This window comes from Heteronotia binoei, chromosome 5 (assembly GCF_032191835.1).
Source record: "Heteronotia binoei isolate CCM8104 ecotype False Entrance Well chromosome 5, APGP_CSIRO_Hbin_v1, whole genome shotgun sequence".
In the NCBI taxonomy this organism is placed as follows: domain Eukaryota; kingdom Metazoa; phylum Chordata; class Lepidosauria; order Squamata; family Gekkonidae; genus Heteronotia; species Heteronotia binoei.
Genome location: NC_083227.1, coordinates 27,525,916 through 27,542,047, shown reverse-complemented (window position 1 = coordinate 27,542,047; position 16,132 = coordinate 27,525,916). Strand labels below are relative to the sequence as shown.

Here is a 16,132-nt window from a genome sequence, read left to right as displayed (position 1 = left end):
AAAAAAGTATTTATCTGAAGAGCCATGGCCAATCAGAGCAGACAAGGCCAAATTTGAGGGACCAGGGGCCTGCTGTCTCTAAATCTGGGTCAAATTATGCCCCAGGGGGCAATGAACCAGTGAGGAACACAGACTCCTTTATTTAACTTGAAAGTATTACATAGTTCATGGGTGTTGAACTTATTTGTTATGAGGGTCAGATCTGACATAAATTAAACATTGTCGGGCTGGGCCATGTGTGTCATAAAATGTAATGCCAGGTAGTGGAGACATAAATTTCGTATAAGACACAAATACAATTAAAGATGTTTCCAAAACTTAAAATATGCTTAAAAGATTATTTTGTTTACTTAACAGTTTCTGATAAATGACATCTCTTTCTCTGAATTATTGCATCAAAATCCGGAGACAATGTCTGTGCTGTAGCAATCTTGAGTATGCGGTTCAGGTGCGTGTCTGTAAGTTGTAAACCTACTTTTGATTTATTGACATTCATTACAGAAATCTCATGGTCAATGCTTTGAGCCTAAAACCCAGAGGAAAACATGGGAAGGCTGGGCATTGCAAGCTTTAGTACAAAAGTTGCTTTATGTGCTAGTCAGCCAATGGAGAAAATAGAGGCTTTGCTCTGTAGCTTAATTGAGCAAGTCTGACAAAACAAGCTATTATGCAGAAAGAAGGAAGAGAGAGAGAAGAAAGCAGATGACAGTGAAGAAGAAGAATTGCAGATTTATACCCCGCCCTTCCCCCAAAATCAGACTCAGAGCAGCTTACAGTCTCCTATGTCTTCTCCCCCCACAACAGACACCCTGTGAGGTGGGTGGGGCTGAGAGGACTCTCACAGCAGCTGCCCTTTCAAGGACAGCTCCTGTGATAGCTATGGCTAACCCAAGGCCATTCCAGCAGGTGCAAGTGGAGGAGTGGGGAATCAAACCCGGTTCTCCTAGATAAGAGTCCACACACTTAACCACTACACCAAACTGGCTTGTGAGTTGCTTGTGGGCCTGCTAGTAGCCCTTTGGGGGCCTGATCCAGCCCTCAGGCCACATGTTTGACACCCCTGACATAGGAAAAATAGTAAAATTGAAAAATAGTAGAGTCCAGTCCAATTGACAAATAGTCAAGAGTCCAGTAGCACCTTTAAGGCTAACAAATTTTACTGTAGCATAAGCTTTTGAGAAACACAGATCTCTTCATCAGATTATTGAAGCATGACACTCAGTTCAGTAAACATGAACCACAAATGCTCAAATCAGAGCCAAAGAACAAAGAATGGTAAAGGCTTTTACTATAAAAATAGCAGCATGCACAGTCAGTAAAACAGCCTGTACGGCTGAGCAAATACGGTGGCAAGAAAAACACCATGGTAAAGTAACCGAAAAGGCCCAATAGAAAACAGATCCTTAAAAATGTACACACCCCTCTGCTAGGCTCTTTAACTTACTCTAAGTTTGTATATATCTGAGCCCCCCTTGAAGATTCCACTCTAGCAGCACAAAAGATGACAGAGAGTGAAAGAGACATATCCCATATACACAGGATTGGTTCTCTTATCATCTTCCACTGAAGAATACCAATAGGCAAGTTCAGCACCTGCCCATACAGAAGGATTTTGGCTCGTGGCTCCCACTTGGAGGAATGGACTGCCTGATATGGTCAGGAAGGCTCCCACAATTTCACCATGCCACAGAATGTGTAAAAGAAAAAGTTTACGATGGCATCTTCATAAAGGGAACAAGATTGCAGTTTTCATCTATCACGATTGTAGGCAGTTTAACTGCATTACATATTGAAGATAATATACTGTTTTTGTTTTGTTGCACTACATCAGGGATGGCCAACGGTAGCTCTCCAGATGTTTTTTGCCTACATGCTGGCTGGGGCTGATGGGAGTTGTAGGCAAAAACATCTGGAGAGCTACTGTTGGCCACCCCTGCACTACATCTATCCCATGATGCAACGTCTTTCCTCACATCTGGCATTTTTATGGTTTCTCTCCTCTGTGAATTTTTTGATGGGAAGTAAGTTTTCCACTCTGACGGAAGCTTTTTCCACACTCCAGACATTTATATGGTTTTTCCCCTGTGTGAGTTCTTTGATGGACAGTAAGATTTCCACAGTGTCTGAAGGTTTTCCTGCACTCTAGGCATTCATATGGTTTCTCCCCTGTGTGAATTCTTTGATGGGAAATGAGGTTTCCATTCCTACTGAAGTTTTTTCCACATTCAGGACATTTATATTTCTTCTCTCCTGTGTGAATTCTTTGATGGTAAGTAAGTCTTCCACTGCAACTGAAGTTTTTTCCACATTCTAGGCACTTATATGGTTTCTCTCCTGTGTGAATTCTTAGATGTAAAGTTAGGTTTGAGCTGTGACTGAAGCATTTTCCACACTCTAAGCATTTATATTTTTTCTCCCCTGTGTGAATTTTTTGATGGGAAGTAAGGTTTCCACTCTGACTGAAGCTTTTCCCACACTCCAGACATTTATATGGTTTCTCTCCTGTGTGAATTCTCTGATGGGAAGTAAGGTTTCCAATCTGACGGAAGATTTTCCCACACTCCAGGCATTTGTATGGTTTCTCCCCTGTATGAATTCTTTGATGAGATGTTAGGATTCCAATCTGACGGAAAATTTTTCCACACTCCAGGCATTTGTATGGTTTCTCCCCTGTGTGAATTCTTTGGTGGTAAGTAAGGCTTCCACTCTGGCTGAAGCTTTTCCCGCACTCCAGACATTTATGTTTCTTCTCCCCTGTGTGAATTCTTTGATAGGAATTTAGGGTATCTTTCCACCCAAAGCATCTCCCACACTTCAGACATTTATACATTTTCTTTCTGTTATCAGCATTCCAATGTATATTAATATCTGATTTTTCAGGAAAAATTTCTTTGCTTGCACAAAGCAGACAGCAATCTGTGGAGTGGGCAAACAGACCTAATAACAGAGGAAGAGAAATGTAGGAATTTAGTGTTGGAGTGAGAGACAAGCACAGAGACTCATGTGTCATTAAACAAGAACACAAGGGGGGCATCCTGTATGAATATCTGTCCTTAGGGCAGACATTGCGGGTTTGCACTTGATATATTGGGCTCTTGGGTCTCATGGAACATTTTTTTTTTGCAGCAGGAACTCATTTGCATATTAGGTCACACCCCCTTGATGTAGTCAATCCTACAAGAGTAGGCCCTGTACAAAGAGCCCTGTAAGTTCTTGGAGGATTGGCTACATCAGGGGTGTGTGGCCTAATATGCAAAGGAGTTCCTGCTACAAAAAAAGCCCTGAGGGCAGGGTTGCCAACCTAGAGGAACTGAGAGAGAAAGGCATGTGGAAGATACCTTTAGGGACTTGTTAGAACTATCCCACTGCTATGTCAATAGCCCTCCTGCTGTCATGAAGAGGCTGGAGGGCACCTAGATGAGGATTAGGAAACAGGAGGGTGGAAATAACCCCTCAGAAGCAGGGTTTTTTTTCTGGAAAAAGAGATGCTGGAACTCTCAAGAGGGAAATGAAGGAGAAACACATGGGTGCTCATCATGAAACATTTTTGGAGAATTTTGTTTCCGCAAAGAGGTTCTGGAACTCCATTCCACCGCATTCCCCCAAGAAAAAAAAGCTGTGCTTAGAAGTAATTCTGTCTTTGCAATGCTGAAACAATACCTTCTTGTACCAAAGATACCCTAATACAAATCCACAAAACTGCCGTAGTTGTTTATCTTTAAAGATCTCCTGGCTAGACTGCCAGAGGCCTGGATAATATATTTGCCTTGTTATTAAGTTTGGGGCTCCTGAAAATGGCAGAAATTCTCTGGACACTAAAAAGGAAGGAGCCCACTTACTGGAATGTTTAATCCATCTTGTGCCAGGCTCTGGGCAATGTACAAAAGGAGACATAATACCATAAGACAAATATACCAAACATTAACATTCGGTCTCCAAAGTTAATAAAAACGGAAGAAAGTCAGGATAAAAGAAGTCTAAGATGGTATCCAGTTCTGGACTATCTGGTCACCTTCTGGACAGGGGGAAAGGGAACTCAAAATATATGGGAGAAAGTAGGCTGCCTGTTGTCAGTACGCTGCTCAAAAATGTCAACTCTCAATTCACTTAGAGCTGCCCCACCAGCAGAAAAAGTAGCAGCTGTTAACCTGGCATAGCCATTGAAGAGACAGACCAAGCTGGGTAGCTGTGTTAGTCTGTCTGTAGCAGTAGAAAAAGAGTCCAGGAGCACCTTAAAGTGCCAGTTTGGTGCAGTGGTTAAGTGTGCGGACTCTTATCTGGGAGTACTGGGTTTGATTCCCCACTCCCCCCCACTTGCAGCTGCTGGAATGGCCTTGTGTCAGTCATAGCTCTTGCAGAGTTGTCCTTGAAAGGGCAGCTTCTGCCAGAGCTCTCTCGGCCCCACCCACCTCGCAGGGTGTCTGTTGTGGGGGGAGAAGATATAGGAGATTGTAAGCCACTCTGAGTCTCTGATTCAGAGAGAAGGGCGGGGTATAAATCTGCAGTCTTCTTCTCCTTAAAGACTGACAAAAATTTGCGAAGGGAGAAAAGGATTGAAAATAAAACAACCAATATTGTAATGCCCCTGTACAGATCTACAGCACCACTACATCTGGAGTTCTGTGAACAGTTTTAATCACCATCTCTCAAAAAGGACACTAGAGCTGGGGAAAGTACCGAGGAAGGTAATGAAGATGATTAGGGCAGTACAGCACGTTCCCTATGACGAAAGGCTGAAGAGTCTAGGACTTTTCTTTTTAGAAAAGAGACATGTGAACATATGAAGCTGCTTTATACTGAATCAGACCCTTGGTCCATCAGAGTCAGTATTGTCTACTCAGACTGGCAGTGGCTCTCCAGGATCTCAAGCTGAGGTTTTTCACACCTATTTTTGCCTGGATCCCTTTTTTTAGTTGGAGATGCTGGGGCTGAACCTGGGACCTTCTGCTTACCAAGCAGATGCTCTACCACTGAGCCACCATCCCTCCCCAACTAAGGGGGGATATGAAAGAGGTTTATAAAATCAGGCATAGGGTGGAGACAGCTGGCAAAGAGAACTTTTTCTCCCTCTCCCCAAACAACAGGGCATCCAATGAAGGGATCGAGGGCATCCAATGAAGCTGATGGGCAGTAGGTTCAGGATGGACAAAAGGAAATACTATTTTGCACAGCGAATATTTAGAATGTGGAATTTCACTACCAGAGAATGCAGTGATGGCCACGGGAATAAACCACTTTCAAGGGGGAGTAGATAGATTCCTGGTGGAGACATCTATCAATGGCTACTAGGCATGGTGGCTGAGGGGAACTTTGACATTCAGAAGCACTAATCCTCTGATTCCCAGAGCGAGGAGGCAACATCAGGGGAAAACCTTGCCTCTAAGCCCTGTCGCTGGATGTCCAGAGGAACTGGTTGGCCCCTATGTAAAGAAGGATGCTGGACTAGATGGACTGTTGGTCTGATTCAGCAGGGCTCTTCTTGTGCTCATATGTTTACAGTATCCAGGATCAAGGCCTGTGATCTCCAGTTTAAGGAACCTCAGGAGAAAGAGGCCTGGGAAACACCCTGGAAAAGTTCTTTTGAAGAGAATCATAGAGTTGGAAGGGACCTCTAGGGTCATCTAGTCCAACCCCCTACACAATGCAGGAAACTCACAAATACCTCTCCCTAAATTCACAGGATCTTAATTGCTGTCCGGTGGCCATCTAACCTCTGTTTAAAAACCTCCAAGGAAGGCGAGCCCACTACCTCCTGAGGAAGCCTGTTCCACTGAGGAACCGCTCTAAAGGTCAGGAAGTTCTTCCTGATGTTGAGCCCGAAACTCTTTTGATTTAATTTCAACTCATTGGTTTTGGTCCTACCTCCTGGGGCCACAGAAAACAACTCCACACCATCCTCTATATGACAGCCCTTCAAGTACTTGAAAATGGTGATCTTATCACCTCTCAGCCGCCTCCTCTCCAGGCTAAACATCCCCAGCTCCTCCAACCTTTCTTTGTAGGACCTGGTCTCCAGACCCTTCACCGCCTTTGTCGCCCTCCTCTGGACCCATTCCAGCTTGTCTATATCCTTCTTAAAATGTGGTGCCCAAAACTGAACACAATACTCCAGGTGAGGTCTTATCAGAGCAGAGTAAAGCGATACCATCACTTCACGTGCTCTGGACACTATACTTCTGTTGATACAGCCCCAAATCGCATTTGCCTTTTTAGCCACCCCATCAACTGTGAAGATGAGACTACGCAGATCAAACCAGGAAGCGCAGGCAACATACCTTCCCATGACACAGCTAAGCACCTGTCTGGTAGTCCCGCCTCTTCATCGGAGCCCAGGGGAAAGAACGGTTCCTCCTCTTCCAGCCACGATATGAGATCAGGTTTGGTAATTAGATGTCCTTATCAGGGAAAACAAACAACATTCAGGTCCTTCTGAGTGCACATAAATCTAACAATTCCAGTGCTGACCCTCTGGAATGCAGGGGCTATTTTGTAGTAAAGAAGGTGCCAGAGCTCATCAGTATTACCAGAGCCAGTTTGGTGTAGTGGTTAAGAGCGTGGACTCTTATCTGGGAGAACCAGGTATGTTTCCCCACTCCTCCACTTGCAGCTGCTGGAATGGCCTTGGCTCAGCCATAGCTCTTGCAGAAGTTGTCCTTGAAAGGGCAGCTGGTGTGAGAGCCCACTCAGCCCCACCCACCTCATAGGGTGTCTCTTGTGGGGGGGGGGAGAAGATATAGGAGATTGTAAATTGCTCTGAGTCTCTGATATAGAGAGAAGGGTGGGGTATAAATCTGCAATCTTCTTCTTCTACAACTCATTTGCATATGCCACAATCCCCTGACATCAGCTCAGCATCTAACTTAAAATGCTTCTTGAATTATAACTACTCCCATCATACTTTTAAAATTACTTTCTCTTATGTGGCCACAGTGATATGATAAAGCTTTCCATCTGTCCGCTTGATAGGTTTTGGGTTTGTCAAATCTTAATGGTCAGCAAATTTCTCACAGAGGGTTTGAACAATGGAGCCCAGAAGCAATTTTTTTCGGGGGGGGGGGAGGGGGGATAAGAAAGAAAGAGCACAATAAAATTTAGAGGTTCCAGAGCTCTGTTACTGTGAGCTCCTGCCTCAAATGAGGCTTGCAACTGCAGAAAATGCAAGTTTTTTTAAGAACAAAAAATAGGTGTGGGGTCTAAAATAATCTATCTGGCACTGACTGTTCTATGTCTGCTCCCTGCCAAGCTGAGATGGAAGTGTTAGCTGAGAACCAGGGCTTTTTTTGAGCAGGAACATACTGACTTGGTGTCAGGGGGAATGGCCTAATATGCAAATAAGTTCCTGCCAGGCTTCTTCAACAAAAAAGCCCTGTGTGAAACAATGGTGATGTCAGGGGGTGTGGCCTAATATGCAAATGAGTTCCTCCTGGGCTTTTCCTACAAAACAAGACCTGCTGAGAACTAAAGTGACAGAAAGGACAGCAGAGTCCCCTCCACAGCCACGTCTCAGCCTAGGTAAGGCCAGGTCCAGACTGGAGGGAAGCCCCTGCTTAGACCATTCCACCTTCTCCAGACCAGGCATCCCTTGGCCCCTCTTCTTTTGCCCTCTCCTGTGGCTCAGCTACAAGACTGTCACGCAGGGACTTCCTTTCTGCAAGAAGAGCTCGGAACCTTCCCATGTCAGAGGAAGGATCGTGGAGAGCTGAAGAAATCAGTTACACCAGGTCAGGTGACCCGACCACGTCCTTCTCCATCAGGGATTCCCTTAAAGTCTTTCCTCACATCAAGAAGAAAAAGATATTGGATTTATATACTGTCCTTTGCTCTGAATCTCAGAGCAGCTCACAGTCTCCTTTACCTTCCTCCCCCACAACAGACACCCTGTGAGGTAGGTGGGGCTGAGAGAGCTCGCCCAGAAGCTGCCCTTTCAAGGACAGCGCTGCGAGAGCTATGGCTGACCCAAGGCCATTCCAGCAGCTGCAAGTGGAAGAGTGGGGAATCAAACCCGGTTCTCCCAGATAAGAGTCTGCGCACTTAACCACTGCACCAAACTAGCTCTCAAGAATCAGACATCCCAGGAGAAAGGATGCTCACCCAGAGAGGCCACATTCCCAAAATTCTCCAGCATGACTTCCTTGTACAGTACTCTTTGGGCTGGGCTCAGCAGGGTCCACTCCCCTGGGGTGAAATACACAGCCACCTCTTCAAAGGACACTCCACCCTGGAAGAAAGAGAAAGGAAAAAAAGGAACCATTTCTTTATATCATTACAAGAGCCCTGTGGGGACATTTGGTTCCCCCCTCCCAGCCCTCCTTCAGGATACATAAGAACATAAGAGAAGCCATGTTGGATCAGGCCAATGGCCCATCCAGTCCAATACTCTGTATCACACAGTGGCCAAATATATACACACACACACACACACACACACACAGAGTGGCTAATAGCCCCTGATGGACCTCTGCTCCATATTTTTATCCAATCCCCTCTTGAAGCTGGCTATGCTTGTAGCCGCCACCACCAATGGCTCATTCAGTCCAACACTGTGCCACACAGTGGCCAAAGAACTCCCACGTGCCATCAGGAGGTCCACCAGTGGGGCCAGAAGCCCTCTCACTGTTGTCCGTCAAGCACCAAGAAAACAGAGCATCACTGCCCCAGACATATCTTGGTATCTTGGACCAGAAGAAGACTGCAGATTTATACCCCGCCCTTCTCTCTGAATCAGAGACGCAGAGTGGCTTACAATCTCCTATGTTTTCTCCTCCCTCAACAGACACCCTGTGAGGTGGGTGGGGCTGAGAGGGCTCTCACAGCAGCGGCCCATTCAAGGACAACTCCTGCGATAGCTATGGCTGACCCAAGGCCATTCCAGCAGCTGCAAGTGGAGGAGTGGGGGATCAAACCCGGTTCTCCCAGATGAGTCCGCACACTTAACCACCACACCAAACTGGCTCTCCTCAATCACAGAGGGGCTCTCCTCAATCACAGGGGGCTAGCAGCTTTTCGGGGAAAGGCCATATAGTAAAGGATCAAATAATTTTCTGTGGGAAATTCATGGCATTGCATTGCTTCATACTCCTTTTTTGGGCTTCTCTGCATGCTCTATACTAGGGAGGGAGGGTCACCATGTTTCTGCCCCCAAAGTGGGCAGTCTCACCAGAACCAAGGGCAAGGGGCCCCCCAATCCTCTGAGCCTTGCAACAGAGACATCCCGTGTACCTGAGCTGGCTTCATGGTGGCTCTTTTCCCTTCACCACACACAGGAGACGGCGGCAGGGGCATCAAGGGTGTCTCTGTGCTGCTGCCTTGGAGGGAGAGAAAGAAAGAGGGAGGGAAAGCCTTTTTAGTACAGATTGTGTGTGTGTGTGTGCCAGTCCCTCCAGTAAACTCTTCTCTGGATTGAAGAAGGAGGATGGTGTGGAATTGTTTTCTGCGGTCCCGGAAGGTAGGAACAGAACCAATGGGTTGAAATTAAATCAAAAGAGTTTCCGGCTCAACATTAGGAAAAACTTCCTGACCGTTACAGCGGTTCCTCAGTGGAACAGGCTTCCTTGGGAGGTGGTGGGCTCTCCTTCCTTGGAGGTGTTTAAACAGAGGCTAAATAGCCATCTGATAGCAGTGAGGATCCTGTGAATTTAGGGGGAGGTGTTTGTGAGTTTCCTGCACTGTGCAGGGGGTTGGACTAGATGACCCCGGAGATCCCTTCCAACTCTATGATTCTAAGAAGAATTGCAGATTTATACCCTGCCCTCCTCTCTGAATCAGAGTATCAGAGCAGCTTACAATTTCCTTTACCTCTCCCCTCCTCCCAACAGACACCCTGTGAGGTGGATGGGGCTGAGAGAGCTCTGACAGAGGCTGCCCTTTCAAGGACAACTCTGTGAGAGCTATGGCTGATCCAAGGCCATTCCAGCAGCTGCAAGTGGAGGAGTGGGGAATCCAACCCAGTCCTCCCGGATAAGAGTTTGTACACTTAACCACTACATCAAACTGGCTCTGGCTTTGGAGACTACATCAAAATCCTGCATCAGGTAGGAGTTGACATGAAAGACCTCTGCCTGAGACCTTGGAAAGCAGCCGCTAGTCTGAATAAACAATTCTGACTCTAATGGACCAAGTCTCTGGTTCAGTTTAAGGCAGCTTCATAGGTTCATGTCAGAACATACTGGGAACAAAGGCTTTTTTTAGTTAGAAAAAGCCCAGCAGGAACTCATTTGCCTATTAGGCCACATACCCCTGACATCACCATTGTTTCACACAGGGCTTTTTGTAGAAAAAGTCCAGCAGGAACCTATTTGTGTATTAGGCCACACACCCTGACACAAAGCCAGTGGGAACTGTGTTCCTGTTTGTTCCTGATTTTTAAAAAATAGCCCTGCTGGGAACAATGTGGCAGAACCATGAGGGGATGGGAAGAAGAAGAAGATGATATTGGATTTATATCCTGCCCTATACTGTGAATCTCAGAGTCTCAGAGCAGTCCCAATCTCCTCTACCTTCCCCCCCCCACACACACACACAACAGACACCCTGTGAGGTGGGTGAGGCCGAGACAGCAGATGTCCTTTTTATCTGTTCTAACCTACTGCTCAGCAAAGGGGCTGTCTCTTGTACAGGGAGAGGAATTGCCAGTGGGACAGGAAAGGAACTCTCTCATGCCCTGCTTCCCCGCCCCCATCCTTTCCATTTTAGGGTTGCCAGATCTGGATTGGAAAACACTGGGAGATTTTGGAGGTAGATCCAAGAGAAGGAGTGCTCTCAAGGCTGTTCTGTTCAAGAGCAGTTCTGGGAGAGCTCCCTCAGCCCCACCGACCTCACAGGGTGTCTGTCGTGGGGAGGAAAAAGGAAAGAGATTGTAAGCCGCTGTGAGATTCCTTCAGGTAGCGAAAGGTGAGGTATAAATAAGCCCAATCTCTTCTTCTTCCTTTCATGGCCTCTTCTACCTAAATGGGTGTCTACGAAACCTGAACCTTCTCCAGTCTGCAAAAGTTCCCATGTTGGATCCTGCCCTCAGGTTGCCAGAAGCCCTCTGGCCAGGGGGAGTGGGATGGGAGAGTTTAGTTGCCAAATCCAGGTTGGGAAGCTCCTGGAGTTTTGGGGATAGAGCCTGGGGAGGACAGAAACCTCAGTGGGGTACAATGCCAGAGTCCATCCTGCAAAGCATCCCTTTCCTCCACATAGGGTTGCCAATCCCCAGGTGGGGGCAGGGGATCCCCCGGTTTGGAGGCCCTCCCCCCACTTCAGGGTCATCAGAAAGTGGGGGAGGAGGAAAATGACTGCTGGGCACTTATTATTCCCTATAGAGATCAATTCCCATAGATTTGGAGAATTGATCAGCGGGTATCTGGGGCTTGGGGGTGGGTGTGTTGTTTTTTGAGGTAGAGGCATCGAATTTGCGGCATATAATCTGATGACTCTCCTCAAAAGACTCGCCAAGTTTCGAAAAGACTGGACCACGGGGTCCAATTCTAAGAGCTCCCAAAGAAGGTGCCCCCATCCTTCATTATTGGATTGGAAAAAAACCTGGAGATTTTGTGGGTAGATCCGGGAGAAGAAGGGGTTTGGGGAGAGGAGGGGTCTCAGCACGGTCCCATTCCTGAAAGTCCACCCTTCCAAGCAGCTGTTTTCTCCGGGGGGCTGATCTCTGCCGGCTGGAGATCAGTTGTAAAAGCGGGAGATCTCCATATCAGCCTGGAGGATGGCAACCCTAAGTTTTGGGGCTTGCATTGCACTCACCCGCCCCCACCCAAAGAAAGCTTCCTTTTCTTTCTACATCCCCCCCCCCCCCCTCATTTCCTCTTCGGGGATTTCTTTGGCTTTGCACAAAGCGGCTCTTTCTGATGCGGAGGGAGGAGAGATGCTTTGCGCATTATCAGCTCCCCCCCTTCTTTCTCTCTGTTTTGGGTCTTGCAATGCAGCCCCCCCCCCCCCAAGATCTCCCCCCCCCCAGCTCCTTTAAGCTCACCAGAGTCCTTCCAGCCATTCAAACAGGAGTCTGGAGCCTCACAGGGGGCGAGGGTGGGGAAAGGCAAAGAGGAAATGGCTCCCCCCCCCCCCCGCCTTCCATGGGCCTCTCTGGGACTGCAGACTCTCTTGCTAGGCTCCAGCTAGTTAAAGGGAACCGGGAGAGAGGGAGAGAGAGAGAGAGTCAAAAGAAAAGGCTGGGAAGAAAAAGTCCCTGAACGTCAAATCATTCTGCTACGCCACACCCAGAGAATGCAGCAATAATAGGCCTCTTTGAACTGGACGACACAAAATAGGGTTTCCAATCCCCAGGTGGGGGCAGGGGATCCCCTGGTTTGGAGCTCCCCACCCCCACCCCCGCTTCAGGGTCATCAGAAAGCGGGGAGGGAGGAAATGGCTCCTGGACACTCCATTATTCCCTATGGAGACCGATTCTCATAGGATATAATGGAAAATTGATCCACGGATATCTCGGACTCTGGAGGGGCTGTTGTTTTTAGTTAGAGGCACCACATTTTCAGCATAGCAGCCAGTGCCTCTCCCCAAAATACCCTCCAAGTTTCAAAAGGATTGAACCAGGGGCTCCAATTCTCTGAGCCCCAAAAGAAGGTGCCCCTATCCTTCATTGTTTCCAATGGAGGGAAGGCCTTTAAAAGGTGTGTGGTCCCTTTAATTGTGATGGCCAGAACTCCCTTTGGAGTTCAATTATACTTGTCACAACCTTGCTCCTGGCACCACCCCCAAAGTCCCCAGATATTTCTTGAATTGGACTTGGCAACCTTCACACAAAATTCGAAATATATGGACAGCCACCACAATCTTTTTTATGGAGTCCAGTAGCACTTTTAAGACCCAACAAAGTTTTATTCAGAATGTAAGTTTCCATGTGCATGCACACTTCATCAGGCAATGGAATGGGGTACAGTCAGGGCTGTCTTAACGCATGGGCCTGATGGGCACTTGCCCGTGGGCCCCACGTGCATAGGGGCCCCATACTAATCGATGTATGATGCAGTACTAATAACCATTTACATTTTTATTCCTGTGATTAGTTGTCGTAGGGGCCCAGTACACTGCTTTGCCCGGGGCCCATAATGCTGTTAAGATGGCCCTGGGTACAGTGAGAAGAGCTGAGCTATATACAACTGGCAGGCAATTGTTAAGCATGCAAAATAGTGCCAAATTAGAATCCAATAGCAGAATCGTGCTATTAACAAATTGAAAAGACAACCCGTTTGGTTTAGATATCATTTGCTGTGTTGGGAAACAAAACAAACAGCGAAGTCAATATATGTGTTTATTGGCTTTGTTTGGTCTTAAAGGTGTTCCTGCACTCCAACTTTGTGCTATTGCTTCAGACCAACAGGGCTGCCCACTTGGAACAATCTTTTATGGAGATAGATCATAATGGGGAGCTGTGTTAGTTCGTCTTGTAGCAGTAGAAAACAGCAAGGGTCCAGGAGAAGCTGAAAAACTGACAAAAATTCATGGCAGGGTAGGAGCTTTCCTGAGAGGCGAGCAGCGAGCGACTTACAAAGGCTCCTCCCCTGCCACAAATTTTGTTAGTCTTTAAGGTGCTCCTGGACTCTTGCACTTTTCTACAAAATCTCTTAAACAAGTATATTTTGACTATAAGAACATCAGAAGAGCCCTGCTGGATCAGACCAGTGGTCCATCGAATTCAGCATCCTGTCTCACACAGTGGCCAGCCACGTCCTCTGGACAGCCAACAACAGGGAAGGCAATCACCTAGTTTGCCTAGTGGCAGGGTAAGCCCTGCTTTCACCTTCCTTCAGTCTCTCTTCCCTATTTCTTCACTTCCCTATAAGTAGCGACCAACTTAATCCAGACTTTTCTCATCAATGTGTTTAGCACTCTTACAACTTTTATTTGATATATGGAAGGAAAGGAAAGGTCCCCTGTGCAAGCACCAGTTGTTTCCGACTCTGGGGTGATGTTGCTTTCACATTTTCACAGCAGACTTTTTACAGGGTGGTTTGCACACCAAGTTTAGGTTTCCCTCTCTGGGTTCCAATTGCCAGAGGAGTCCTGCAGCAATCCACCCAAGCTGTCGTAGGATCCCTGTTTGACTCCTGCCAGCAGTAAAGACTCAAGACAAAATTGGTTAGAAAGAATCGTTTTATTCTACTGCAGCAGAGGTCTCACAGCTCCCAAGCTGAAAAGACCCGATCCAAATGTTGCAGCTACGTTATCTCATAAGTTATTTTCAGTTTGTTCATCCTTGAGTGTTCAGCATTTCCTCAGACTATTTCTTTTCAGCAAACAGAAGACACAAAGTTGCTCCTGCCACCTATCTATACTTTCTTGCATCTCACAGCACTAGAAGGGCCTTTACTTTAGCTAGGAGTATGTCCCTGCAGCAGTAGAGGGGAGATATAAAAGGGATTCCTTATGCACTTAGGCTCTGTTCCTGTTGCCAGCCTGAAATAGATTCTCTGGAGCATACCGGTATATATTTTTGATTGCTCTTTTCATACGGCAAGCTGAAGGGAAATCATTAGCCCGCTGTTGGAAAGGTCCCCTGGCAGCTCAAATAAACTCAAATTAGATTATCTTCTGTCAGATAGGAACCATCAAACAACAAGACAGGTGGCTAGGTTCTGTTCCCAGGTTTATAAAGAACGTAAAAAGCAAGACAAATAGGCCAAGCTGTAATTCTTTTAACAATTTTTAAGTGACTTTTAAAAATGGTTTAAAGGGTTAAATAATAATCTTTTAAATTCTTTTTTTACTGTTATAACCATCAAGTCATCACATTTTAACATGCAGATTCTTTGGGGGACTTTTATAAGGTACTTTTAAGGTTGTTCTAGATGACTAAAATGTTCTGGTCAATGACTATAATAATAAACTAAACTGGAAAACTGAGTGCTCAGCACATATTTTTCCCTAATCAGTACAAGATGCTGTACCATATTTCTGTCAACCTTATTTGTTCAGCCTAGTTTCGGAGCACAGAGATTCCTTCCATCTCAGTTATTTTTTTACTCTAAATAAATCCACAATTAACTAATCTACCCCCAAAATATCCCTCTATATTTCTTATCCTTCTCACTAATGATGAAGAATAAATTCTGGCAATAACACCCTCCATCTCAGGATCATTGCTAATTAGAAAATCAAACATAAGACTTTTACCATAAGCTTTATTTTCAGAAAAGTGTATCTAGAATATGCCTAACCAGAAAGAATATTCCAACAGTTCACGGCCCTTCATTTTGCAGGTTATTTGGTCAAAATTTGCTGCTTTTCTACCAGTTTTTCTTATAATAGATTATTATCACACCAATGTGAAAAACTAGAAAAATATGAAGAGTCTTTCGATTGAAGTCAAGGGGGATTAAATTTAAAGGTTTAATTTTATACCATTTCAGCAGTATAGAATTATTTACAGGATTATCTATTACTAGAGGTTTCTGTCTTAACCAGATCAATTCTGGCATCTGTAAATTCTTCATTAAATATGACTGCAGGAAAAAAACAACAACTATCACACACACAACCCTGCCCCTGACCTCTTTTAGCTGTGTTTTTACCACAGTGAAATATATCTTCATGACAAATCTTGGTTGTTTATTTGAAATGATTTATTAATTTTTCCCTAGGTGAAAGAATATTAACTGTTGACAGATTTATAAAAAGGAAAAATATATTTGGTAACGTTCATGTTGACACAAATTGTATCCATCCATGAAAACCTAATGGTATACCAAAAATTTAACTATTCTAATACTTATATATGTAATCTAGAATGACTAAATTTTGTAACAGAATCCATTATATTTAAATTACATTTAGGTGAAGACAGAATGTCCTATATGGCAGTTTGTTCTGAATTGCTTTGATAATAATAATGTGCTTTCCTAAGAATAATTAATGTAATCATTTCAAAGACTATTCAGAATACTCTAAAATAAATGTTTTCATTAAAATAGTGTGTGGGAGAGCATTGGCTGGGAAATAAGGTTTTCACATTGAACACAGATCAAATAAAATCAGTTGTTCAGAATGCTGAGAGCTCTGTCAGTAGAGGAGGTTTGAAGGAACTGTTACCCATCACGCAGAACTGTGACACAATGGTTTATGCATTGCCCTAACTCAGCCAAAGAGACTTTTTCATGTTGCTGTTTTCCCATAGATATTGGCA

At 45.4% G+C, this 16,132-nt stretch overlaps 1 protein-coding gene across 1 annotated transcript in view; it reads right to left on the bottom strand.

The window, feature by feature from the left end:
* Nucleotides 1-1,958: 1,958 nt before the first annotated feature.
* The window catches only part of LOC132571344 (zinc finger protein 850-like), a 359,929-nt gene continuing 345,755 nt past the window's right edge, over nucleotides 1,959-16,132 (bottom strand). The window contains exon 8 of the mRNA XM_060238150.1: nucleotides 1,959-2,787. Within this exon, the coding sequence (XP_060094133.1) occupies nucleotides 1,985-2,787 (803 nt within the window). The 3' untranslated portion in view covers nucleotides 1,959-1,984. The remainder of the gene's footprint in view (nucleotides 2,788-16,132) is intronic.